Source organism: Eretmochelys imbricata, chromosome 2, assembly GCF_965152235.1.
Source record: "Eretmochelys imbricata isolate rEreImb1 chromosome 2, rEreImb1.hap1, whole genome shotgun sequence".
Taxonomy (NCBI): Eukaryota; Metazoa; Chordata; order Testudines; family Cheloniidae; genus Eretmochelys; species Eretmochelys imbricata.
In genome coordinates, this window is record NC_135573.1 from 179,357,105 (window position 1) to 179,382,837 (window position 25,733).

At 43.0% G+C, this 25,733-nt stretch overlaps 1 protein-coding gene across 2 annotated transcripts in view; it reads right to left on the bottom strand.

Moving 5' to 3' along the window:
• Window positions 1-11,850: 11,850 nt before the first annotated feature.
• GPR141 (G protein-coupled receptor 141) overlaps window positions 11,851-25,733 on the bottom strand; it is a 44,839-nt gene continuing 30,956 nt past the window's right edge. For both annotated transcript variants that reach the window (XM_077809230.1, XM_077809229.1), the window contains one exon: window positions 11,851-15,539. In XM_077809230.1, the coding sequence (XP_077665356.1) occupies window positions 14,581-15,513 (933 nt within the window). In that variant the 5' untranslated portion in view covers window positions 15,514-15,539 and the 3' untranslated portion in view covers window positions 11,851-14,580. The remainder of the gene's footprint in view (window positions 15,540-25,733) is intronic.

The window sequence follows — 25,733 nt, forward strand, 5'->3', positions numbered from 1 at the left end:
AAAAGAAAGCAGAGCACAAATCAACAACAGTAAAATGAGTTACATCTGGTGGGATAGAAGCCAGAATCGTCGCTGGGTTAGGGACAACGGGAAAGGCAGGCATGACAATGCGGTTAATGGCCCGAAGATCCTGAACAAACCGCCACGATTTACCATCAGCTTTTCGAACTGGGAGGATAGGGGTGTTACAGGGGCTGGAGCAAGGGATAATAATGCTTTGTTCCCGCAGGGCGGTCATGACTGGAGCAATTCCAGCCTCTGCTTCGGGGTTTAAAGGGTACTGAGACAGGCGAGGCAGAGGTTTGGAGGAATCAAGAATAATGCAGACGGGGTAAGTATGTAAACAGCCCACTTCAGACGGGTGGGTTGGCCACAGAGAGGAAGGGACCTGTAAATTAGGTGTTCAAGGGATGGGACCAATGGGCAGCAGGGGACCGGAGTGGAAAGGGGAGTTTCAGACAGCAGGGAGGCTACAGAATCACTCAGAGAGGACTGGGGCATTTGTAAGTGGACACCATCCGGGGAACAGTAGATGGTACAGCCAAGTTTACATAACAGGTCCCAACCCAAAAGGTTCACCGGAGTGGAATCCGAGAGGAGGAATGCATGGTCCGCGGAAAGGGGACCAACCTGGACTGGTAAAGGTTTTGAAAGGGGATAAGGGGTTGGGACTCCCGTAATGCCCACAGCGGATATGGTTTTTTCGGAGCGGGGAACCTCAGGCAGGTCGGCAGTACAAACTGCAGAGAGCGAAGCTCCCGTATCAACAAGGAAAGGGAGAGAAAGATCATTAATAGTCAAAACACATTCACCCGTGGGAGCGAGAGGTAGTAAAGGAGCTAAAATTTCCTGAGGTTCCCTAGTGTTCTGTCATTGCTGTGGGACAAAGTAAGTCTGGGGACTGTCGGACTGTGCAGACAGGGGGTCTAGCTGGTTGTTTACAGAGCTATTAGGCCGGCGTGGACACTCGTTTTTCCAATGTCCGGGTTGTTTACAGTAATTACAAACACCCCCAAAACCCGAAAATCCAGTTCCACAGCCCCTCCCGTGATCACGTCCCCCTCCCCGGTACTGTTTACCTTGCCCTGAATAATGCTGTATTTGCAGGGCCATTAACTTTTGGGAAGATTGTTCCTCCTTTCCCTTTAGAGTGTGATGGCAGTATTCTGCCACTGATTGCAATTTATCCATGGTTTCAGTTTCCCACCCAATACTTATTCGCTTTAGCATACTGCCAATAGCAGGTAGGAGGCCATTAATAAACGCATGAGCCAGGGCGCCCTTCCCATTTTCACCCGGTTGCTGTATACCAGAATGTTGCAGAAAAACATCAGTCAGTCAGATGCGATAGTCACCCGGACTTTCTCCCTGTCGCTGTTTACAGCAATGTATGGCTGTCCAGTTTGTTTTTGGAGTCCATACTCGAGGAATGGCCTCATGTAGGCTTTTAGCTCGGTCTTTACACTTTTTCTGGTATTCAGCATCAGGACCGGTGTCTGGTAAAGTTGAATGGCGCTCACTGATGGGCCAATTGACTGCTGTGAGCCATTTTTCATGCTCGCTAGGGGTTACAAGTAGCTTGCACAGCTGCAGGAGGTCTGCCTCAGAGGGTTCATCGGTGTTGCACACTAACAAAAATTCCTCTGCAAATGTGGTAGGATTTTCCAGGGGCTTTGGAAAGCCTTTTACAATTGAAAGGAGCTCTGTACGAGTCCAGGGTTTATAGCTCTAAGTGGGACCCTCTTGTTGGCCCCCAGTATGCAGGATTCGGAGGGGAGCCTGGATAGGTTTAGAGCCAGAGTGTAAGTGTTGGGCCCAATCAGTGTCCAGGCTATCTTCGTATGTATGGGGAAAAACAGAGGAGTCAGGCAGACTGGAGGGTTTCGGGGGAATGGGGGGTTTTTCTTTATGGGTCTGAGTGGTACTGGCGGAATGGGCCTGGGCGGTATTGGACGATCCGGACTGGTCTGAACTGGAGACCCCTGGGAGTTGTTGTGACCGCCTATTGATCCCATGCAAGGATGCCAGGCCAATTAATGCATCTTCCTCATCATCATCCCCAGAATTTAACAAGGGGTTTTCTTCGTCCTATGAGATGGGAGTATGAAGGGGGATGGGATCGATCCTGGTTTTCTCGGAGAACGGGATAAAGGGGAGCGCTCGGTCTAGCAGTGGGAGAGGAGGCTTCTAATAAAGCTTTTAACTTATCATTTGAATCTTTGAGAGAGGCAAGTTTTGATTCTGTCCACCTATGATTTGCCTCTTCCCACCACTGCATGAAACAATCAACCTCTCCTTTTGCCAATTTAGTTTTAGGTTGGCTGAGTTTGTCTTTTAAGACATCTACTCAGTCTTTGTCCCAAGATCCTAACAGTGGCCACTGAATTTTGGGATTCTCCTGAGTTAGCCTAGACCATTTTTCCAGAAATTTACAGGAGTCCGGACCCTTCCTAAAATACATAAAATGAGCTGGTGTTCCTTTAGGAAACTGTCCCGACTTAGACATCTGGTTACCCATACAGGAGGACTTTACACACCAATCACACAAGAAGGAAAGTCGGGTTCATCAGAGCGATGCCCGGTGCAACACACAAAAGGAGCCCACAGACTACTGCCTCAATCGCCCTTGCTTTCACACCAAGGGTTTTACCCAAGGCACGGTGCGGTTGCGATTGTGCAGATTTCACTCACTCAGACCATGGGGACAGGAACCCTTTGGTCAGCTGATCCCCGGACGGAGATGGCGCCCAGACTCAAACACACCACAGGGAGGACGGATAGACACAGAGACAAGACAGTCCTCAGTCCGGACAAAATACAGAAATAATTACCTGACCAGATTCCTGATGTCAGATTCCGGGATCCCTACCAGAACAGAGTGGGAACCAATAGGTTTGATGGCGTAGACTTCACTGTGGTCATGCACCCTTCCGTTCTGGTGGAGGACCGCTCGGGCCAAATGCCCAGTTGCCGGCTTGCCACGGCCGTCCTAAGAACGGTCAGGAGTCACACGGCCCCAGTGAAGACGGTTGCCATCTCGGTGGAACCTCCAAATTGTCAAAGTCAGATTCAAGACTCACTGAATTTGTCAGACCACTCTGTTTATTAGCAAAGCGCTTTGCCAATGCACCCAGATATGTGAGCCTCCTGCAAAAGCTCAAGCTAACTTATTTAAACAGATAAGGGAAAGCCAATTTAACATGAGAGACAAAAGGACGCAGAAACTGACAAATATACATACATATCTTATTTGCATACTAACGTTTACCAATCTCCTAGCTCAGTAGGAGCTCTAAGTTAATTAGTTTGAGGACCCATTGTCTCACACTCCTTAATGTTTCTCTTCCTGACAACTATATTTCAACAAACCCTTCAAGCAGCATTTCTTTAATGAATTATAATTTCAATATAATTCATTCTACTTTCACAGGTGCAACGTCACAATTCCCTTTTAAATGATTCCTCCACTGGGACCATGCCTAGCAGGGGTGAGGGGGTGTGGCCTCTTGGGCCCAAAGCAGCTCTTTAACCTTTGCCTTACCAGTGCAGGGTTGTACACCCTGTCACAATGCCATAGAAGCAAAGAAGTGACAACATGTTACTTTAAAATCTTGTACTAAATTGCAAGTCACTTTTTAAACTACTAAACATTCAAATGAGTACAAAATACTTTTAATTAGTAATTACTATAGGGAAGTATTATTATCATTATTTGTATTATTGTAGCACCTGGGGGCCTGAATCATGGACTAGCACCCCATTGTACAGGGCACTGTACAAACACAGAATAAAAAGTCCCTGCCCCGAAGAGCTTACAAACTAAGTATAAGATAAGAGACAACAGAAAGGATACAGACAAAGAGACAGATGGGGGAGTGCAAGGAAACAATGAGCTAATGTTGGTCAGCATAACAGGCAATGGTCTCAGCGCACCAGCAGCCTAACTGTTGTCAAGTTTTTGTAGACATCACGGCAAACAGGAATTTTAAAGTGGGCTTTGAAGGAGGATAATGAGGTAGCTCTGTGGGTGTTTATTGTGAGCTCTTCCGAAGTGTGAGGAGGCAACATGGGAAAAAATCATACAATTATAGAATATCAGGGTTGGAAGGGACCTCAGGAGGTCATCTAGTCCAACCCCCTGCTCAAAGCAGGTCCAATCCCCAACTAAATCATCCCAGCTAGGGCTTTGTCAAGACTGACCTTAAAAACCTCAAAGGAAGGAGATTCCACCATCTCCCTAGGTAACGCATTCCAGTGCTTCACTACCCTCCTAGTGAAACAGTTTTTCCTAACATCCAACCTAAACCTCCCCCACTGCAACTTGAGATCATTACTCCTTGTTCTGTCATCTACTACCACTGAGAACAGTTTAGATCCAACCTCTTTGGAACCCCCTTTCAGGTAGTTGAAAGCAGCTATCCAATCTCCCCTCATTCTTCTCTTCTGCAGACAAAATAATCCCAGTTCCCTCAGCCCGTCCTTATAAGTCATGTGCTCCAGCCCCCTAATCATTTTTGTTGCCCTCCACTGGACTCTTTCTACTTTTTCCACATCCTTCTTGTAATGTGGGGCCCAAAAGCATCCTGTATCTTTCTAGGAGATAGAAGAATCGGATTCTCCACTGCCTTACCCCTTGTTTTATCAGAGGTGCCTGAGTAAATTGAGTACAAAGTGGATTTCATCCTGATTTGGTAGAGCTTTTCAGCTTTACACTCTTGCATAGATGTAAATGACTGCACCAAATGCAAGACAAGAGAATGAGGCCCACATTGTTTAAACTGTAGTATTGACCTGTCTATAGTTCCATGTTCAATTAGCTGTAAACTTTCATATTGAAACACTAGGGGGGAAAAAATTCATGTCAATTGAAAAATGTATGTGTCACCTTTGTCTACCGAGCCACAGAAACTGGGAAGAAGAAAACAAAATAACATCTTCTGGTGATAATGAGGTGGGGGTCTGGAAAAGTGTTACATAACATGCAGAAAGATTCAATTAGTTCAAGTTTTTAGTGAAGCTAGTTTGTCACCTCCCTTGTTAAGATCTTTATTTGTTTTTATGTAGTCTGTTTTGTGGTGTTACAGTTTAGCTGTTTGTTCCAAGCCCCATGCGCCTCAGTAGCGGGGTACACGCCACTTTACAAATACAAGAACATTTTTTACTGCATTATTTTATTTCTGAATATGAGTTTTCCTGATGGGAAAGTTCTAGTTTTGCTCCAAAAATACTGAAATATTTGAAAGGGCTTGAAGTTGCTCAGGTGCCATTTTAAATAAATTTCTTAGACCAATTTTTTACTCCAATATGCAGAGTTTATGGAGAGGTCTGGAGAAGCAGATTTTCTTTCCAAGGTCTTTTTCTTACCTGCATACAAATCTAGGCTTTCCGTGAGACTTAATTTATTTAGTACCTATGGGAAAGGAGTAATTTTAAATATAATGGCTAACTTGCACTAAATTATAAGTCAAATACTTGATGCCATTTTACCACAAATTGAAAAAGTACAAGAATCAGTAAAACAAATTGAAAGAATCAGATTTACAGGGAACAAGTCCCTTTAGAGACTAGGATCGTACGTATTAAAATTGATCTACCAAGCTCTAGGACCCTATTCAATACAGCAATTCAAAATAATCAGGCTATGCATCAGGGGCAGTGGCGTAGATAGGTGGGGCGAACAGGGGCAGTGGACACAAAAAAAGGTGCCACCCGCTTGTACTCACCGGGCGGCGCTCCGGGTCCTTGGCGGCACTGAAGGCCCCCACCCCCAAAGTGCCGCCGAGGAGCCGGAGCGTGTGAAGGCCCCTGCCACCGAAGACCCGGAGTGCCACCGGGTTAGTAAAAATTTAAAAGGGCACCTATAAATTAAAACAGCGCCACTTGTGCTCAGAGGGGGAGCAGCCACTCCCTCCGCTCCCCCCCTGGCTACGCTACTGATCAGAGGTTGTAAACACTGGAAATTAAATTCAGGGCTTCCATCCTTCATATATTAGTTTTAAAAGACGGTGTAGAAAGGTAATCCTCTTCTGGTTTTCTTCCTGTTTTACTAGACAGGATTTTAAATGTGAAATTCAAACCTTTGGTAAACATTGAAAAAGTTTTTCACCTATGAACATTTAGAAATTCATTGAAGGTATGTCTACACTACGGAATTAGGTCGAATTTATAGAAGTCGGTTTTTTAGAAATCGGTTTTATATATTCGAGTGTGTGTGTCCCCACAGAAAATGCTCTAAGTGCATTAAGTGCATTAACTTGGCGGAGTGCTTCCACAGTACCGAGGCTGGAGTCGACTTCCGGAGTGTTGCACTGTGGGTAGCTATCCCACAGTTCCCGCAGTCTCCGCTGCCCATTGGAATTCTGGGTTGAGATCCCAATGCCTGATGGGGCTAAAACATTGTCGCGGGTGGTTCTGGGTACATATCGTCAGGCCCCTGTTCCTCCCTCCCTCCGTGAAAGCAAGGGCAGACAATTGTTTCGCGCCTTTTTTCCTGAGTTACCTGTGCAGACGCCATACCACGGCAAGCATGGAGCCCGCTCAGGTAACTGTCACCGTATGTCTCCTGGGTGCTGGCAGACGCGGTACTGCATTGCTACATAGTAGCAGCAACCCATTGCCTTGTGGCAACAGACGGTGCAATACGACTGGTAGCCGTCATTGTCATGTCCGAGGTGCTCCTGGCCACGTCGGCCGGGAGCTCCTGGACAGACATGGGCGCAGGGACTAAATTTGGAGTGACTTGACCAGGTCATTCTCTTTAGTCCTGCAGTCAGTCCTATTGAACCGTCTTATGGTGAGTAGGCAGGCGATACGGATTGCTAGCAGTCCTACTGTACCATCTTCTGCCGGGTAGGCAAGAGATGAGGATGGCTAGCAGTCGTATTGCATCATCTTCTCCCAGGCAGCCATGAGATGTGGATGGCATGCAGTCCTTCTGCACTGTCTGCTGCCAGCCAAAGATGTAAAAGATAGATGGAGTGGATCAAAACAAGAAATAGACCAGATTTGTTTTGTACTCATTTGCTTCCCCCCTTCCCCTGTCTAGGGGACTCATTCCTCTAGGTCACACTGTAGTCACTCACAGGGAAGGTGCAGCGAGGTAAATCTAGCCACGTATCAATCAGAGGCCAGACTAACCTCCTTGTTCCAATAAGAACAATAACTTAGGTGCACCATTTCTTATTGGAACCCTCCGTGAAGTCCTGCCTGAAATACTCCTTGATGTAAAGCCACCCCCTTTGTTGATTTTAGCTCCCTGAAGCCAACCCTGTAAGCTGTGTCGTCAGTCGCCCCTCCCTGCGTCAGAGCAACGGCAAACAATTGTGCATCTGAGTTGAGAGTGCTGTTCAGAGCAGTCACAATGGAGCACTCTGGGATAGCTCCCGGAGGCCAATACTGTCGAATTGTGTCCACAGTACCCCAAATTCGATCCGGCAAGGCCGATTTAAGCGCTAATCCACTTGTCAGGGGTGGAGTAAGGAAATCGAGTTTAAGAGCCCTTTAAGTCAAAATAAAGGGCTTCATCGTGTGGACGAGTGCAGGTTTACATCGATTTAACACTGCTAAATTCAACCTAAAGTCCTAGTGTAGACCAGGGCTGAGGCAAATGGGATCAGAGTGGACTCTCCTTACTTTGTTTTATTTAATTGAGCATCCTCATGATGTAATCTGAAATACCCAAATGCTGTTGTTTCCTGACAGCTCATGGAATGACAATTTAGAAGAAAAACCACAGTTCATATTTCCTGTTATGCTGTTGTCCTCCCTCCCCATCGTTGTTGGTCACCCTCACATTTCACCATGTTTCAAATTACGTTGTAAGATCTTTGGATTACTTATTATTTGTGTTAGAGTAGTGCCTGGAGGCTCCGGTCAGGATCGGGGTGCTAGTGTGCTAGGTGCTCTTTGGATATTTGAGTAAGAGACAGTCTTTTTCCTGAAGAATTTACCGTCTAATTTAAGGTAGCACAACAAGTGGTGTAATGAAGAATTGGAAGGAATAGGGGAAGGGAGGGTGAGGGTAACTTTGATCTAAACACGTGGTTAGATTGACCACCAACTATACATACAGTTAAATGATATGGAGTCAGTTATTTTTTTTTAAATGTATAAAATATAATTAATTAAATCAAAAGGTATAATCCCTACTTGCCATCTGTCCAGTCACCATGATTAAGGCTAAGATTTAGTCATGGGTATTTTTGGTAAAAATCATGGAATAGGTCACAGGCAATAAATAAAAATTCATGGCCCGTGACCTGTCCATGACTTTTATCAAAAATACCCATGACTAAATCTCTACTTCTGGGAACCCACTCCTCTGGGGAGGCCCCTGATGGGGGGGAGCTGCTCCAGTGCTGGGGGTTGACTGTCCCTCCCCCGCAGCCGCTGCTCCCAGGGACCGTTCTCTGGACGGCCTCTGGGAGCCCCTGGGGCCACTGCTCCAGTCGCCCTGGGACCGCTGCTGCTTGGACGGTCCCCAGGGCACCCCCAGGACCGCTGCTCAGACGCTCCCCAGAGCTGCTCCCAGGACCACTGCTTGGGCAGCCCCCAGGACTAGCTGCAATGGCTGCTGCTCACATGGTCTCCAAGGTAACTTCCAAGAGCCACCTGATTAGCAGCTGGTATGGCTGGCTCTGGGGCGGTCCCCAGGATTGCTGCTCTGGCACTTCCCGGGGCCGCCCCCAGGACTGCTGTTCGGGCAGTCCGCGGGACCAGCCACACCAGCCACTGCTTGGGCAGTCCCTGAAGCCTGCTTCCCAGGGTTGCTTCAGCAGTGGCCGCTGCAGCTGGCCGTGGGGTGCCCAAGCAGCTGCTCAGGCAGCCCTGAAATCAGCCGCACCAGCTGCTGCAGAAGTCATGGAAAGTCACGGAAAGTCATGGAATCTGTGACTTCCTCGACCTCAGTGAAAGAATCGCAGCCTTAACTATGATGTATGGTTCTTGTGTTTTATGTTTCTGTAAACCACCTAGCCCACCGTCAGACACTGTAATAAGGTGACTATGTTTAAAAATAGCAACTTCTTTCTCAATAGTATATTTAGACACTTCACTGTGGACTTAAGTTTAAGAATTGGATTTTTAGTCCGGCTATCCCTGCAGAGTCAACACACCTAAGAGTGACAGAACTGAATTCTGTTCTTTTTGCATCAGATGCCGTATTGTTTGTAAAATTCCAAAGCTAGTTGAAGACACTCATGTTACATAGGTGACTGGGGACATAATCTGAAGACAGTGTTGTGTGGATGTAATTGTTGAAGGCATAACTTAATTTAGCCCTGCAGGACCATTATTACCAGTGTGACGGGGTGGACCAGCCCCGCACTGGGACTGAGAGGGTTAACCCTTCCCTCCTAGCAGAGGAAGCCATGCCCCTGAGGCTCTGCTGGGCATGCTCCGCCTGGAAGTCAGGTATAAAAACCTGTAGAGCTGTTCAGTCAAGGCTGGCAGCTGAGGAGGAAGGATGCTCAGCAGAGGCTCCAGCCCGGGAGCCGTTACAGCCCTTACCGGGGAGAGCTGAAGAGCCAGGAACCTGGACCAGAGGCCCACAGCTATCGGAACCCCAGGAAGCATCTGGTGCTGAGAGCCCTGGAGACCCTGATGCCACAGGGACTATGGCAACTGGTAGGAAGAGACCCAGGGAAGGTAAGGAAGGGAGTGGTACCTCCCACCACTATGAGGTCAGCGTGTTTCGGTCGGATTCCCCGCTGACCCAGTAGTGGATCTCTCCGCCCCTGACAGGGCCCTGGATCAGAGCCTGGTGAAGGCGGGTGGGCCTGGGCTCCCCTACTGGGGGTCACTACCCCTCCCCTTTTTTTCTTGAGATGACATAATTCTCTGACCCCTTGCTTGCCTCAGAGGATTTAAAGAGACTCTGGCCATTGGGTCCTACTGCTCTAGGAGCACACTATATGGACTCCGGCTGCTGGGCTGCGCTATCCCACTAGGGGGAAAGAGTTTAGGGGGACTCTGACCATTGAGACACACCGTACGGACTACCGGAGGGGTAGTAGAACAGATGTAGGTGCAGAAGGGTGGGGTTACTCCTCCTCCCCCCCCCGCAGATCAAAGGGGTGGATGAAGTACAAAACCCGCCACTACAAGTAATAAAGTAATCTGCTTTGCAATACAGCTCTCGTCTTGGGACAATATGGCCCTGCTTCTGGTTGTTAGACTAATATTTAATATTTCTCCAGATTCTTCCACCTCTTGTTTAGAAATGGACACCAGAAGTCCCAAGGGGTCTCCTGAGGATGTGATGCTTCATTGTACAGAGTTTGTTGCTCCATGACTAAAGGTGAATTTCTCTCACTAGTTGCTGGAATGGCTTTTTGTATGGTCCATAATTTGTTTTTTAGTTTTCACTCCTTCCCACTTGCTCTTCGATCTTTTATCTTCTTCACTTTATTGGAACCACTTAAAATCTTTGGAGAAACATAGGATCAATTTCAGTAGTGGTTTACACCATCGTAAGGTCTCTGGGTGGTAAAACTTCTTCGCAGGGGGAGTGAGTTATGGCAATGCAAAGTGGCTATAGTCCATTTTCAGACGGTTGTATGTTTATGGGAGTGGGGGGAGAGGGGTTCACTGTGACCCACCAAAGTGGGTGATGCTGTCTGAAAATTAACATGCTTGGACTGTGGGAGATTCTCTGCCTCTGTGAGGAAGGATCTGCCTACAGTTTTCCAGTGGAATTGAAAATCTCCTTCCTTCCAGCAGAACACTTGCGGGGGGAAAAAAGCAATGGTAACAGTGCCAGCCCTCCACTGATATAAATCTCTCCTACAATGGCTAGGTCTTTACTTCATTGCATCTAGCTTGGTGCTTATATATATAGTTACTTGCAAATATAGTATCTGGAACATTTAGTTACGCAAGTATTAATTGACAAAATTCCCTGTTCTTGACATACTTTGAAATCTGCTACACAAACCTGTGGTGCTTGCTACTTTTGTCAGCTCAGGGGTTTTCCAGGAATAGCAAAAATACCCTTTGACATTAAAAGAAATGAAACTTATTGGTCCTGATAAAGATTTTTGTTTGAGTTGCGCTTAATCACTAACTGCATTGGTTTCACATACTTCTTTGCTCCTACATATCTTTATAAGTGGTGGTTATGGTGATGCATTTTGCATACATTGTATTTCCATTCACCTCCCAGTTGCCACTTTTATCAACACACCCATCATGTATTTAAATGTGACCGCTGCTATCCTGATTAGATTTGGAATGTGGTGATTACACATTTTCTCACACATTTACTTTTTCACACACAAAGATGTGTACTTCACAGCTTGGTTTTGCTTGTGATCTCTCTTACAGAGTTCACTTCCGAATTTCACCTCTCAGATTTTTCATTTGCTGTTATAATTGCTGCTGCCTCACATATATCAATTCCATAGAATTAAAATTTTGCTCATGTAACTTTCTAGCTCATCGTGTGTAATTCTCCCTCCCCACCACTGCTGTTGTGTTACAAACAGTGCCCTCCCAGAAAGCACATACAAATCTTCAGCCATTCAGATGGCTTAACTGACTGAACATTAGTGCCCTTCACCAAAAGAGGTGTCGTGTTGGGGAGCGTAATGTTTAGCAATCCTGTGACAGCAGTGAACAGGCTGAGAATTCCACTCTCAGGTAGCAATGTACCATCATTTTTCCTTACCTCTTTTTGTGACTGTGTGAGTTTCCACATCACTTATTGTTCAGTCAAATTAAAATGCATGACGTGGTGTAATATCCGGTCAGCCACCCTGAACAGAACTATTGCTGGATGTCAGAATGGTGCTACAGCATTTATGCAATTTTTATTTAGTAAAAGATTGAATATTGTGAACATACATCGTGGAATTATACAGACTATTACAAACATTTGGGTTACATTAATTAATCCCACTCTATTGAAATGTATTAGTTGGAGTAAAAAATCAGATATACAAAAGCAAATTATTTCTTGTTCAGATCTCCTGGTTATTTCAGGATAATATGAACAATATCATTATATATTATACTTTAGAATATAATTATTATGATGGCAGCTCTGGTCGTGACTTTAGCTGAGGTTGTGTTCCAATTTCCATTTAAAGCAGGAATACCTCCCCTCTGCTAAATAATTAAAATATTGTTGTTTTTCACTAAATTAGGGTCAGTTGTTCTCCATAGACTAAATTTTCATAATTATCTTCTTGATTAATTACTTAAGTTTTTTATACATAAACTCTTTAAAAACACACCTGTTTTGAAATTTGGGCTTGGCTGCCAGGCCAAATGATCTAAGAAAATACAAAACATACTGTTCAAATTTGGCCTGGTAACAAGGCTTGCTTACAACACAGGTACATTTCTTCTAACAAGTCAGAATTCCTTTTCAAGTTATTTCCAATAATTGTCATAACTGTTTTTTATTTTGTTATACTGAATGCCAACAAATAACATACCCTGGAAATGAAGAGATTTTGACTCAACTGCACCCCTTTGGGTGAAGCTAAGGAACTGCAACAAAAGGAGAGAAACCAGTAACTACATGGTGTATGGTGTGGGTGTATTCTCAGAAGAATTACTTAAACTACATATGATTTTTCACAATGTATGAACAGTATATTTACTTCATGTCAACATTTTATTTAATGTGTTTACTGTATGTAACTCTATCTGTTCTGAGAATAAAATTTTACAAAATTTTAATATAAAGCAATTTTTATTTAATGTGTATTTGTAGGAAAGACTTGAATGAAAATATGTGCTTGTGAGCCAAACCAACAAATTTATTATTGTTATTATAAAACATTTATATAGTGTTGTAAAGGTAAAAGTTGCTCTATAGACCCTATACAAAGTATATTCTGCACACCACAGATGACATAGGAAAAAAATACAAACACAAATTTATTTTCACCTTCTCTCCCTGGTGTTACAGCCTTTGTTGACAGCTCCAAACTCTTGTTGTTGCACATGAGAATTTCTCAGTTCAGGATACTATAACCTGGTCAGACCTACTGAGCAATAAGGAGGGAGTTCTAAGCATGAGGGAAGAAGGCTCAGAGAGGCGAATGGTAGACATCAACACAAGGGATATTAAGGAGAGCAGCAGTACACTTTGTGTATAGACAATAGACAGTGAAGCAAAAGGAAATGAAAGGTGAGATATATGAAAGGGTGAGGTTGTGCAGTCTTGAGGTGAAAATGTGGGCAGAGCCATGAAAAAGAATTAATCAGATAATTTATCCAGCTAATACTACCCATTTGCCAAATGATTCACTTATTATTCAACTGACTCTAGATGGAAAGTTCGAACTTGATGCAGAAGGCAAAAAGAAATGGAAATAGGAATTAACCATCCACTGTTCTGAGCTACAGATATCAATGATATGTGTTATATATTGGGACATGTACAAGACAGTAGATCTGTGTAGGCTGAAGTATCTTCCACAAAGTGATTTTTTTATGTGCTTGATAATGGGTAATTCTAGGTTTTAAAAAATCCCCACTGCTCACCATGCATCTATAACTGTGAAATATAGCTGGCTGCTCAATCACACCACATATGCTAACCTCATCCCATCCCAGCCAGAGTTTCTATCTTTTTCACTTGCTCAGATAACAAAATTCTGTTGGACTAATTTTGTCCCAGGGACATTCTGAGAGGCCAGACTATGGCCTTCAAAACTGGGCAAAAGTATCATAGAAAAGGACATTATTGTTACCTTGGAGACTAAAATAAATGACCTGGAGAAACAACACAACTGCTGTCTGAATAATATTCTAAGTTAAATTATCTGTAGCGTTAACTAAATGAGCTCTTGAAAAAATTGGACAATTCTGTGAAGAAAGAGAAAAAACACTGGCTTTTGATTTGAACTGCCAATGCTGAATATAGTGCCCAGTGGTATGTAATTATTTATGGAGACATTTTTACAGCACAGGAAAGAGATAAATCAGACCTTTCCCTCCCACAATAAAGCTATTTTCAAAAGAGTGAGTTCAGGGGAAAAAATTTAAGAAATACATTTACTGCTTGCTTTTTAGGAGTTGTGTCAGTTGAGCATTGAACTAGAAAGCCACATTGCAGCGTAGGCCCAAAATTCCTCAGTGAAGACCTGCAGAACCACCACATTCTATCACAGATTGTTGTTAATAAATAACATATAAACAGTATACATAACATATACAGATCTAGGAACTTCAAAAGTCTATATATTTTATTATATAAGCCACTATCCATTGACTTTGTGTTTTATTTTTTTCTCTCCACATTCTTTACAAATCATCTTGGGCTATTGCTTCTTTTCCCTCTGAGGCATGGGATTGGAACCTTTGTCTCCATTGTGACACAGCACAGTTTCCACTAGTCTGCTAGGTTGGCCCTGTGAACACTGGTAAGTATTTCACCCACTCAAAGAACCTATGTTATTTTGCTGGTACTGTGTTTAAGGCATATAAAATAAATAGATACACATAATTTATAATGCTTTTTGACTTGTCTCCATAAATTATTATTTTAAAAAAATACAGACAAAGCCATATGTTTTCCTCCCACCTAAACACTTTAGTGTGGAAGATGGTCTCTAAAAATGAACAAACCTAACAGCATGCAAGTTTGTCTCGAAGAATAATAATCTTTTGCTTAAAGAAACGGCTTCCGCTTATAACAAATGACAGCAAATCAAGAGTGCTGATGGCAGTTATACTCAGACAGATATCATTGTAAAGTTCTAATTGTTTTTCTTTCATGTGCTGTATGTAATAGAGCCTAAAAAGGTGATACGGAAGGAAACAAATTATTATCACAGATATGAACATCAGACTTTTAATCTGGGCCCAGAATTCTTGATGTGACCAGACAGAGCCTGGAAGCTTTTTCACCACCTTTAGAATGATGAAGACTTGCAAGCCCAAGAGGACACATGTGATGGCAGCTACAGTGGCAATTATGACATAGTTCAGTGCTTTCACACTCTCCATCTTGAGTTCTTGTTGGAACGTAAAACATGTGTTATTTCCATAATCCCCAGACATCCCATACCGAGCACTGAACAACGGCAGCACAATCACAAGGGCCACTATCCACACTGTAGCACTAGCAGCCACAGCGTGCAGCTTCCTGTAGAACTCCACCTTGTCCTTCCATTGAAAGAAAATGAGCCACCGGATAACGAGCGTGATTATGTAGAATAGAAGCGTGAGGTACATGTGGATGTGCATCATAGCACTCACTGCTTTGCAAAAGGCCAGCCCAAAAATCCACTTCTGACTGATATAATAATAAAGCCGAAACGGCACAGTCAGGAGAACCAGGCAGTGCAACACCACGAGGTTGACGATCACCGCCGTGGTCACTGACAGAGTGTTCATTTTAACCAGCAAAAATGACATTGCGATGGCTCCAATTGTACCTCCAATAAATGCTACTGTATATATAGTAATCAATATGTAACGTGCAATGTCAGAATGAATGGTACCGGCCTGAGGTGTACCCACAGATGCATTCAGCAAGGTTGTAGTCTCTCCAGGCATGGTCCTGTAAATCTCTCTTTTGGACTCTATAAAAGAAGACATTAATGTCATTAAAGATTAAAGTGAGATTTAAAACTGAGAGCTACCATCTGAAAAGCAAACTGAGTCTTCAGCCCGGTTCTGGCTCCAGGGCGTATATATATATATAATCCTAGAAATGCTTGGATTACTTCATTTCTGATATCAGTTACTGTAAATGATTTTCCCCACTACTGAAATGTCCTCTGTTAGGAAAGGCAGTTCAGAGTTCCTACTAGTTAGGAAAGAATGGCTGCAAAAGTTGAATTTAAAGATGGAAAAAACCCAAGCAGATACATAGGTTAGAGGGAGAAGCTGATGAAGTTATGAAAATGTTACCAGCCATGTACTTAAAAACAGTTATTAATAAATATTTCAAAACAAAGGTAGGCAAAAAAGATCTGCTGCCTGGCCAAATTGAGTATGATCCTTATGGGGAATGACTGCCGAGGAAAGAGTACTGCAGAAAGAGATCGGGGGGAGAGGGGTCATATATGAATCAAGAGTGTCACACTGTTGCAAAAAGAGCGAACATCATTCTGGGACGTATTAGCAGAAGTGTTGTAAGCAAGACATGAAAAGTAATTCTTCCGCTCTACTGCACGCTGATTAGACCTCAACTGGAGTATTGTGTCCAGTTCTGGGTGCCACATTTCAGGAAAGATGTGGACAAATTGGAGAAAGTCCAAAGAAGAGCAATAAAAATTATTAAAGGTCTAGAAAACATGACCTGTGAGGGAAAATTGAAAAAACTAGGTTTGTTTAGTCTGGAAAAGAGAAGACTGAGAGGGGACATGATTACAGTTTTCAAGTATATAAAAGGTGGTTATAAGGAGGAGGGAGAAAAATTGTTCTTCTTAACCTCTGAGGATAGGACAAGAAGCAATGGGCTTAAATTACAGCAAGGGAGGTTTAAATTGGACATTCAGAAAAACTTCCTGTCAGGGTGGTTAAGCACTGGAATAAATTGCCTAGGGAGGTTGTGGAATCTCCATCATTGGAGATTTTTAAGAGCAGGTTAGACAAACATCTGTCAGAGATGGTCTAGATAATACTTAGTCCTGCCATGAGTGCAGGGGACTGAACTAGATGACCTCTCGAGGTCCCTTCCAGTCCTATGATTCTATGATTTTTATCAGTCCTTTGTGTTAACAGCTCAGATCTTTATTATAGAGGATCTACTTGGTGATCAAAAAGAAGACACAAATCATTAGAATCCTGCTATTTTTTCATTAGAGTTAAGGATTTTTAATTTATTTCTGATATAAATATTCTATTTAAGAACCAGATTCTACAGTTAATCACATGCTGCTCCATCGAAGTCACAAATATTAAATGTGACTGAGAGCAGAGTTTTGCTCAGGGATCTGTACATAATGAATTATATAAAATGTGTGTTATAGATATTAAATATTTAATATAAATAATATTTCTTCCCAGGTGCTAAAAGAGAGGGTAAGTATCATTCTGATGCTCTAAAAGGCTCACATTTACCACATATATGTTATGTTGTATTTTCACATTGAGCCAAATTCAGAAGTATTTATGTGCCCTTGAAAGGACCAAAATCAAAGTGAAAATTGTAGTTCTACTGTGTAGATGGGGACATCTTTGCAGTCCTGGAGGACTATTAAGACATGCAGCAGAAGAGAGAGCCATGGCAGGTCTCTGCAGCTCACTGGAAAGATGAAATCTTGATATGTTGGAAGGTGATGTGGGATGGGCAGACCACAGGACTGTATGACCACATACTGTTGGAGCAAGCAGGTAGATTGAATCCAGTGTTCCTTCCTATACCCGACAGTAGCTGGATATGTATGTGTGCCCTGAATTGTGTATCGACCTGGGTTCACCCCTGCCAGCTTCCTCCTGGGTCCTTGTGGGCGAAGCACTTTTATTTGAATTTGACTCATGGATTTTACAATGTAAAACCTGACCTGGTTTTCTTTTAACACCAAAGCAGTGTTAGCTTTGCAGTATGATAAGTAGTTCCTCTATCTATTGTATCACTGATCTTTTAGGTGATTTCCATTTTAAATAATACACATTTTGACAGTCAAAAGACTATTTAACAGTTTCCTCATTTGTGGAAAAGAGGAAATGCCTTTGATATTTCTAACAGCAGGTTTCAGTTGCAATGGGACATTAACAATATGATATTTCTCAGTGACTTCATTTTTTGATAAAGATTTTAGCTATTAACATGTTTTAGTATGCCTATCATTCTAGTATCTGAGCTCTCTTTATAGGCTGGCCACTATTTGAAAAGTCAACACTTACTTAAACTGTTACCTCAACATATCCAAAATACCAATTATTTCACTATATCTAGTATCAGCAATAACCAGGGGACCTTAGATATTGTATAGGAATTACTGGTAAATATTGACTCCCTAATGGTTGACTCTGTATTTTAGAGGTTAAAATTATATTTGTAGCTCAAAATGAAGTTCTCTCATTATTTTTCCAGTTAATTATAGCAAGCAAAATGTGTTGCAAAAGAGATTTTTTTCTGTAAGGAACTACAATTTACAGTTTCAGAGTAACAGCCGTGTTAGTCTGTATTCGCAAAAAGAAAAGGAGTACTTGTGGCACCTTAGAGACTAACCAATTTATTTGAGCATGAGCTTTCGTGAGCTACAGCTCACTTCATCGGATGCATACCGTGGAAACTGCAGCAGACTTTATATATACACAGAGAATATGAAACAATACCTCCTCCCACCCCACTGTCCTGCTGGTAATAGCTTATCTAAAGTGATCATCAGGTTGGGCCATTTCCAGCACAAATCCAGGTTTTCTCACCCTCCACCCCCCCACACAAATTCACTCTCCTGCTGGTGATAGCCCATCCAAAGTGACAACTCTTTACACAATGTGCATGATAATCAAGTTGGGCCATTTCCTGCACAAATCCAGGTTCTCTCGCCCCCTCACCCCCCTCCCAAAAACCACACACACAAACTCACTATCCTGCTGGTAATAGCTCATCCAAAGTGACCACTCTCCCTACAATGTGCATGATAATCAAGGTGGGCCATTTCCAGCACAAATCCAGGTTTTCTCACATCCCCCCCACCCCCATACACACACAAACTCACTCTCCTGCTGGTAATAGCTCATCCAAACTGACCACTCTCCAAGTTTAAATCCAAGTTAAACCAGAACATCTTGGGGGGGGGGGGGTAGGAAAAAACAAGAGGAATTAGGCTACCTTGCATAATGACTTAGCCACTCCCAGTCTCTATTTAAGCCTAAATAAATAGTATCCAATTTGCAAATGAATTCCAATTCAGCAGTTTCTCGCTGGAGTCTGGATTTGAAGTTTTTTTGTTTTAAGATAGCGACCTTCATGTCTGTGATTGCGTGACCAGAGAGATTGAAGTGTTCTCCGACTGGTTTATGAATGTTATAATTCTTGACATCTGATTTGTGTCCATTTATTCTTTTACGTAGAGACTGTCCAGTTTGACCAATGTACATGGCAGAGGGGCATTGCTGGCACATGATGGCATATATCACATTGGTGGATGTGCAGGTGAACGAGCCTCTGATAGTGTGGCTGATGTTATTAGGCCCTGTGATGGTGTCCCCTGAATAGATATGTGGGCACAATTGGCAACGGGCTTTGTTGCAAGGATAAGTTCCTGGGTTAGTGGCTCTGTTGTGTGGTATGTGGTTGTTGGTGAGTATTTGCTTCAGGTTGCGGGGCTGTCTGTAGGCAAGGACTGGCCTGTCTCCCAAGATTTGTGAGAGTGTTGGGTCATCCTTTAGGATAGGTTGTAGATCCTTAATAATGCGTTGGAGGGGTTTTAGTTGGGGGCTGAAGGTGATGGCTAGTGGCGTTCTGTTATTTTCTTTGTTAGGCCTGTCCTGTAGTAGGTAACTTCTGGGAACTCTTCTGGCTCTATCAATCTGTTTCTTTACTTCTGCAGGCTGATTTAGAACAACGCTTCCTCAGCTCTCGTCCCCTAAAGCCCCTACTCTACTTGCGCTATATTGATGACATCTTCATCATCTGGACCCATGGAAAAGAAGCCCTTGAGGAATTCCACCATGATTTCAACAATTTCCATCCCACCACCAACCTCAGCCTGGTCCAGTCCACACAAGAGATCCACTTCCTGGACACTACAGTGCTAATAAACAATGGTCACATAAACACCACCCTATACCGGAAACCTACTGACCACTATTCCTACCTGCATGCCTCCAGCTTTCACCCTGACCACACCACACGATCCATCGTCTACAGCCAAGCTCTGCGATACAACCGCATTTGCTCCAACCCCTCAGACAGAGACAAACACCTACAAGATCTCTGTCAAGCTTTCTTACAACTACAATACCCACCTGCAGAAGTAAAGAAACAGATTGATAGAGCCAGAAGAGTTCCCAGAAGTTACCTACTACAGGACAGGCCTAACAAAGAAAATAACAGAACGCCACTAGCCGTCACCTTCAGCCCCCAACTAAAACCCCTCCAACGCATTATTAAGGATCTACAACCTATCCTAAAGGATGACCCAACACTCTCACAAATCTTGGGAGACAGGCCAGTCCTTGCCTACAGACAGCCCCGCAACCTGAAGCAAATACTCACCAACAACCACATACCACACAACAGAACCACTAACCCAGGAACTTATCCTTGCAACAAAGCCCGTTGCCAATTGTGCCCACATATCTATTCAGGGGACACCATCACAGGGCCTAATAACATCAGCCACACTATCAGAGGCTCGTTCACCTGCACATCCACCAATGTGATATATGCCAGCAATGCCCCTCTGCCATGTACATTGGTCAAACTGGACAGTCTCTACGTAAAAGAATAAATGGACACAAATCAGATGTCAAGAATTATAACATTCATAAACCAGTCGGAGAACACTTCAATCTCTCTGGTCACGCAATCACAGACATGAAGGTCGCTATCTTAATACAAAAAATCTTCAAATCCAGACTCCAGCGAGAAACTGCTGAATTGGAATTCATTTGCAAATTGGATACTATTAATTTAGGCTTAAATAGAGACTGGGAGTGGCTAAGTCATTATGCAAGGTAGCCTATTTCCTCTTGTTTTTTCCTACCCCCCCCCCCAGATGTTCTGGTTTAACTTGGATTTAAACTTGGAGAGTGGTCAGTTTGGATGAGCTATTACCAGCAGGAGAGTGAGTTTGTGTGTGTATGGGGGTGGGGGGGATGTGAGAAAACCTGGATTTGTGCTGGAAATGGCCCACCTTGATTATCATGCACATTGTAGGGAGAATGGTCACTTTGGATGAGCTATTACCAGCAGGATAGTGAGTTTGTGTGTGTGGTTTTTGGGAGGGGGGTGAGGGGGTGAGAGAACCTGGATTTGTGCAGGAAATGGCCCAACTTGATTATCATGCACATTGTGTAAAGAGTTGTCACTTTGGATGGGCTATCACCAGCAGGAGAGTGAATTTGTGTAGGGGGGTGGAGGGTGAGAAAACCTGGATTTGTGCTGGAAATGGCCCAACCTGATGATCACTTTAGATAAGCTATTACCAGCAGGACAGTGGGGTGGGAGGAGGTATTGTTTCATATTCTCTGTGTATATATAAAGTCTGCTGCAGTTTCCACGGTATGCATCCGATGAAGTGAGCTGTAGCTCACGAAAGCTCATGCTCAAATAAATTGGTTAGTCTCTAAGGTGCCACAAGTACTCCTTTTCTTTTTACAATTTACAGTATATTTCGACTATGCTACTGGAAAGGATAGAGTACAAGTTCCTTCCTATTCTAGCTGTTGCCTCTTCTATAACATTGCATTTTAGCTTTAAGATGTTCATACCAGAAGGGATTAGCAATAGCTGTTTGTATGTCAATTTTTTAAGTTGTCAAACTGTAATTAGAAAACATGTCACTATAATGTTGCATTATCAGACAGTGTCAAATTAGAATGTGTATTTACAGTTTTAAAGTACTACTATACTAAAGGCAACTGCTGCAAATCTGGATTGCTATGACAGACATATGATTATCTGCATCATTAACAGTAGTTCTGTGGTTGGAGTTGGATGACCCCTGGTGGTTGCTTCTCAAGTTCAAACAATGAAACCTTTTCAGAATTCACATAGAAGAAACCAAGTAGAAACACCACATTTGGAATTTTTCACACACCTCTGCTATTGAGACAGTGAAAAAGTTACCTATGTCCCTCAGTGCATGCCAATGCATTGTAATGCAAGTTTCTACAGCATTATGGAGAATCTACACACCATCCTTGCAATAATTCTGCAGGAAGGCTCATCTTCATTGTGTGTACAAAGCATTCACCAACAGTGATGTTAAAGCACAGAAAATCAGCTTATCTGGCCACCACTGTTACAGCCATCCAGTTGAAACCTATTTATCTTGAGAATACATAACATAGCATGACACAGCGTAATATGCTTCACATAGAAAATTGCTACCTTCTCATAAGATGCAGTTTCCTACTGTGCAGACACCTGAAGAGCCAGAAAACATTGACCAGAATGGCAAGTGCCAGGTCTTACAGACATAACTTTTAGCAGGAGACACATGGAGTGAGAATGTGAAGTCTTTCATATTGAAAGGTAAATGCTTTATTACATTAAACCATGATCTTGGAACCTGCGTGCAGCCCAAGAAATAGACTCTATATGAGGGTCAAAGGGCAGACAAATAACTGCCACAGGCTGAGAACCACAGAGGAAACCACTCTGTGGCCACTAGTGCTGCCTCAGGGTTGCATTAGCTTCTGAGAGAGATGACTCCCATGTAGTTTCCCCACTCAGATTATGTAGTTGCAGATCTGCTGGCTAAGTCCCACCTCCAAAAGACTCCTCCACACTATGGATTCGCTACAGGATTGTGTTTTGTTGCTGCACAGGGTTCCCTCATTCTGGCCTTCACCTCTGTGTTGCAGAATTACATTAGTTTGCTACGCCCATGAAGATGGAAGGGGATTGGATTGACTCTGTAATATATATGTTCAGGGCTCTTCAGGGAGGGGCTTGCGTTTCCTTCCTTTCCTGATTCCCTCCCACCCAGGCTACATCATGGTCAGTGGTATTATGTGAGATCAGAAGCAAATCTCAAATCCTTCTCTACACTAAATGTCTTGTCATTTGGCTAAACTTTTGGGAGACAGGGGTTTTGAAGAACAGTAGCACAAAGGCACACAGCCACCTCATTTGGATCGTATAGAAGCCAAAGAAGCATCTATTGATGTTGGGGACCTTCAGGAAATCATCAAAACATCAGTATTTTGTTTCAGCAGAGGAGGTAGCAGATTGTGCTGGGCAGGAGTCCAGAAACTAGAGTCTTTCATAATAGTGATTGACAAAAAGATTTTTGTGATAAATTTGAGTATTGATGTTCCATAAATTCATAGATTACATTATTAATTATTATTATGTATTATTAATATGGCACAGGCCATAGGACTTCCCTGAAGTCATTCCTGTTTGAACTACAACATATGTTTTAGAAAAAACATCCAATCTTGATTTAGAATTTCCAATGACGGAGAATCCAAAGCAGTAACTCCTCACTTAAAGTCGTCCTGGTTAACGTTGTTTCATTGTTACATTGCTGATCAATTAGAGAACATGCTTGTTTAAAGTTGCACAATGCTCCCTTATAACATCGTTTGGCAGCCGCCTGCTCTGTTCACTGCTTGCAGGAAGAGCAGCCCGGTGGAGCCAGCTGGTGGGGGCTTGGAACCAGGGTGGACCGGCAGCCCACCATCAGCTCCCCGTTCCCCTAAGTTCCCTGTGTGGCAGCCGCCCAGCAGGCTATCAATTGCCCGGCAGCCCTCTCCCCACTGCTGTGTGCTGCTCCTGCCCTCTGCCTTGGAGCTGCTCCCGGGAGCCTCCTGCTTGCTGTGCAGGGGGAGGGGAAGGCTAATGTCAGGGTGTCCCCCTGCTCCTGCACCTTGCTTACCCCTTCTCCTTAGAGCAGGGTGGGGACATGACAGGGCTCAGGACAGAGGGAGCTTCCTGGCAGCAGCTTCTGTCTCAACTTGCTGATCTACTTAAAAAAGCTGTGTACTTAGAGTGCGGTCCTCATACTTAAAGGGGCAATGAGCATCTCTCTCTCACACTCACACACGGTGTATGTCTCTGTCTCTATCTGCCATGCTGTCTCCCCTCCCTCCGTGCTGCCTTGTAGAATGTGAGGCTACATTAACAACAATGGGTTAACCTTTGACAGCTCAGCTGATAACTAGTTCATCATTTAGCAGTAAGTCATTCCCTGGGAAATATCCCACCCTCTGATTCCACCACCTCAACCAAGCTTCACAATCATCATTGCTGTGTACAGCATTAAATTGTTTGTTTAAAATTTATACTCTGTGTGTGTGTGTGTGTGTGTGTGTATATATTTTTTTTCAACAGACAAAAGACTATAATATATATATGGTGAAAAAAAATTCCCTGGAACCTAACCCCTCCTATTTACATTAATTCTTATGGGGAAATTGGATTCATTTAACATCATTTTGCTTAAAGTTGCATTTTTCAGGAACATAACTACAAAGTTAAGCAAAGTTAAGTTTACCCTTGGTAAACGGTTCCAATGGTTAATTACCCTCACTGTTAAAAAATTAGCACCTTATTTCGAGTCTGAGTTTGTCTAACTTCAATTTCCAGCCACAGGATCTTATTATACCTTTGTCTACTAGACTGAAGAGCCCATTATTATCAAATTTCTGTTCCTCATGTAAAGACTGCGATCAAGTTGCCCCTTAACCTTCTCCTTGTTATACTCAAGGAGCTCAATCTATTTAGCATATCACGATACGGCATGTTTTCCAACCCTTTAATCATTCTCGTGGCTCTCTGAACATTCTCCAAATTATCAACATCCTTCCTGAAATATGACCACCAGAACTGGACATAATATTTTAGAACCGGTTGCACCAGCGCCAAATACAGAAGCAATATAACTAGGGCTGTCGATTAAATGCAGTTAACTCACACGATTAACTAAAAAAAAAAATCATGATTAATCACAGTTTTAATTGCACAATTAAACAATAGGATATCAATTGAAATTTATTAAATATTTTGGATGTTTTTCTACATTTTCAAATATATTGATTTCAGTTACAACAAATACAAAGTGCACCGTGCTCACTTTATATTATTATTTTTATTACAAATATTTGCACTGTAAAAATGATAAAAGAAACAGTATTTTTCAATTCACCTCATACAAGTACTGTAGTGCAATCTCTTTATCATGAAATTGCAATTTACAAATGTAGATTTTTTTTATTACATAACTGCACTCAAAAACAAAACAGTGTAAAACTTTAGAGCCTACAAGGCCACTCAGTCCAACTTCTTGTTCAGGCAATTGTTCACATTGTTTACATTTACAGGAGATAATGCTGCCCACTTCTTGTGGACAATGTCACCTGAAAGTGAGAACAGGCGTTCACATGGCACTGTTCTAGCTGGCATTGCAAGGTATTTACATGCCAGATATGGTAAACATTCATATGCCCTTTCATGCTTCGGCCACCATTCCAGAGGACATGCTTCCATGCTGATGACGCTCATTTAAAGAGAAATGCATTAATTAAATTTGAGATTGAACTCCCTGTAGGAGAATTGTAGGTCTCCTGCTCTGTGTTTTACCAGCATTCTGCAATACATTTCATGTTATAGCAGTCTCGGATGATGACCTAGCACATGTTGTTCGATTTAAGAACACTTTCACTGCAAATCTGACAAAACACAAAGAAGGTACCAATGTGAGATTTCTAAATTTAATGTGACAGAGTCAGGCCAGATGGCTACAGGAGAGTGATAGAAGGCAGATATATTAGCCCCAGGTTAAGTAGGTCCCTTTTCCCTGGATAAGGTAACAGGGAAGGTTCCAGAACAATCAGGAACTTTCTGGAAACAATTAAGGCAGATGGGCTGATTAGAACACCTGCAGCCAATCAAGAAACTGCCAGAATCAATTAAGACAGGCAGGCTAATCAGGGCACCTGGGTTTGAAAAGGAGCTCACTTCAGTTTGTGGTGTGTGTGCGAGGAGCTGGGAGCAAGAGGCACAAAACCTGAGAGTGAAAAGGCATACTATTGGAAGACTGAGAAGTACAAGCATTATTAGTCATCAGGAGGAAGGTTTTGTGGTGAGAATAAAGAAGGTGTTGGGAGGAGACCATGGGGAAGTAGCCCAGGGAGTTGTAGCT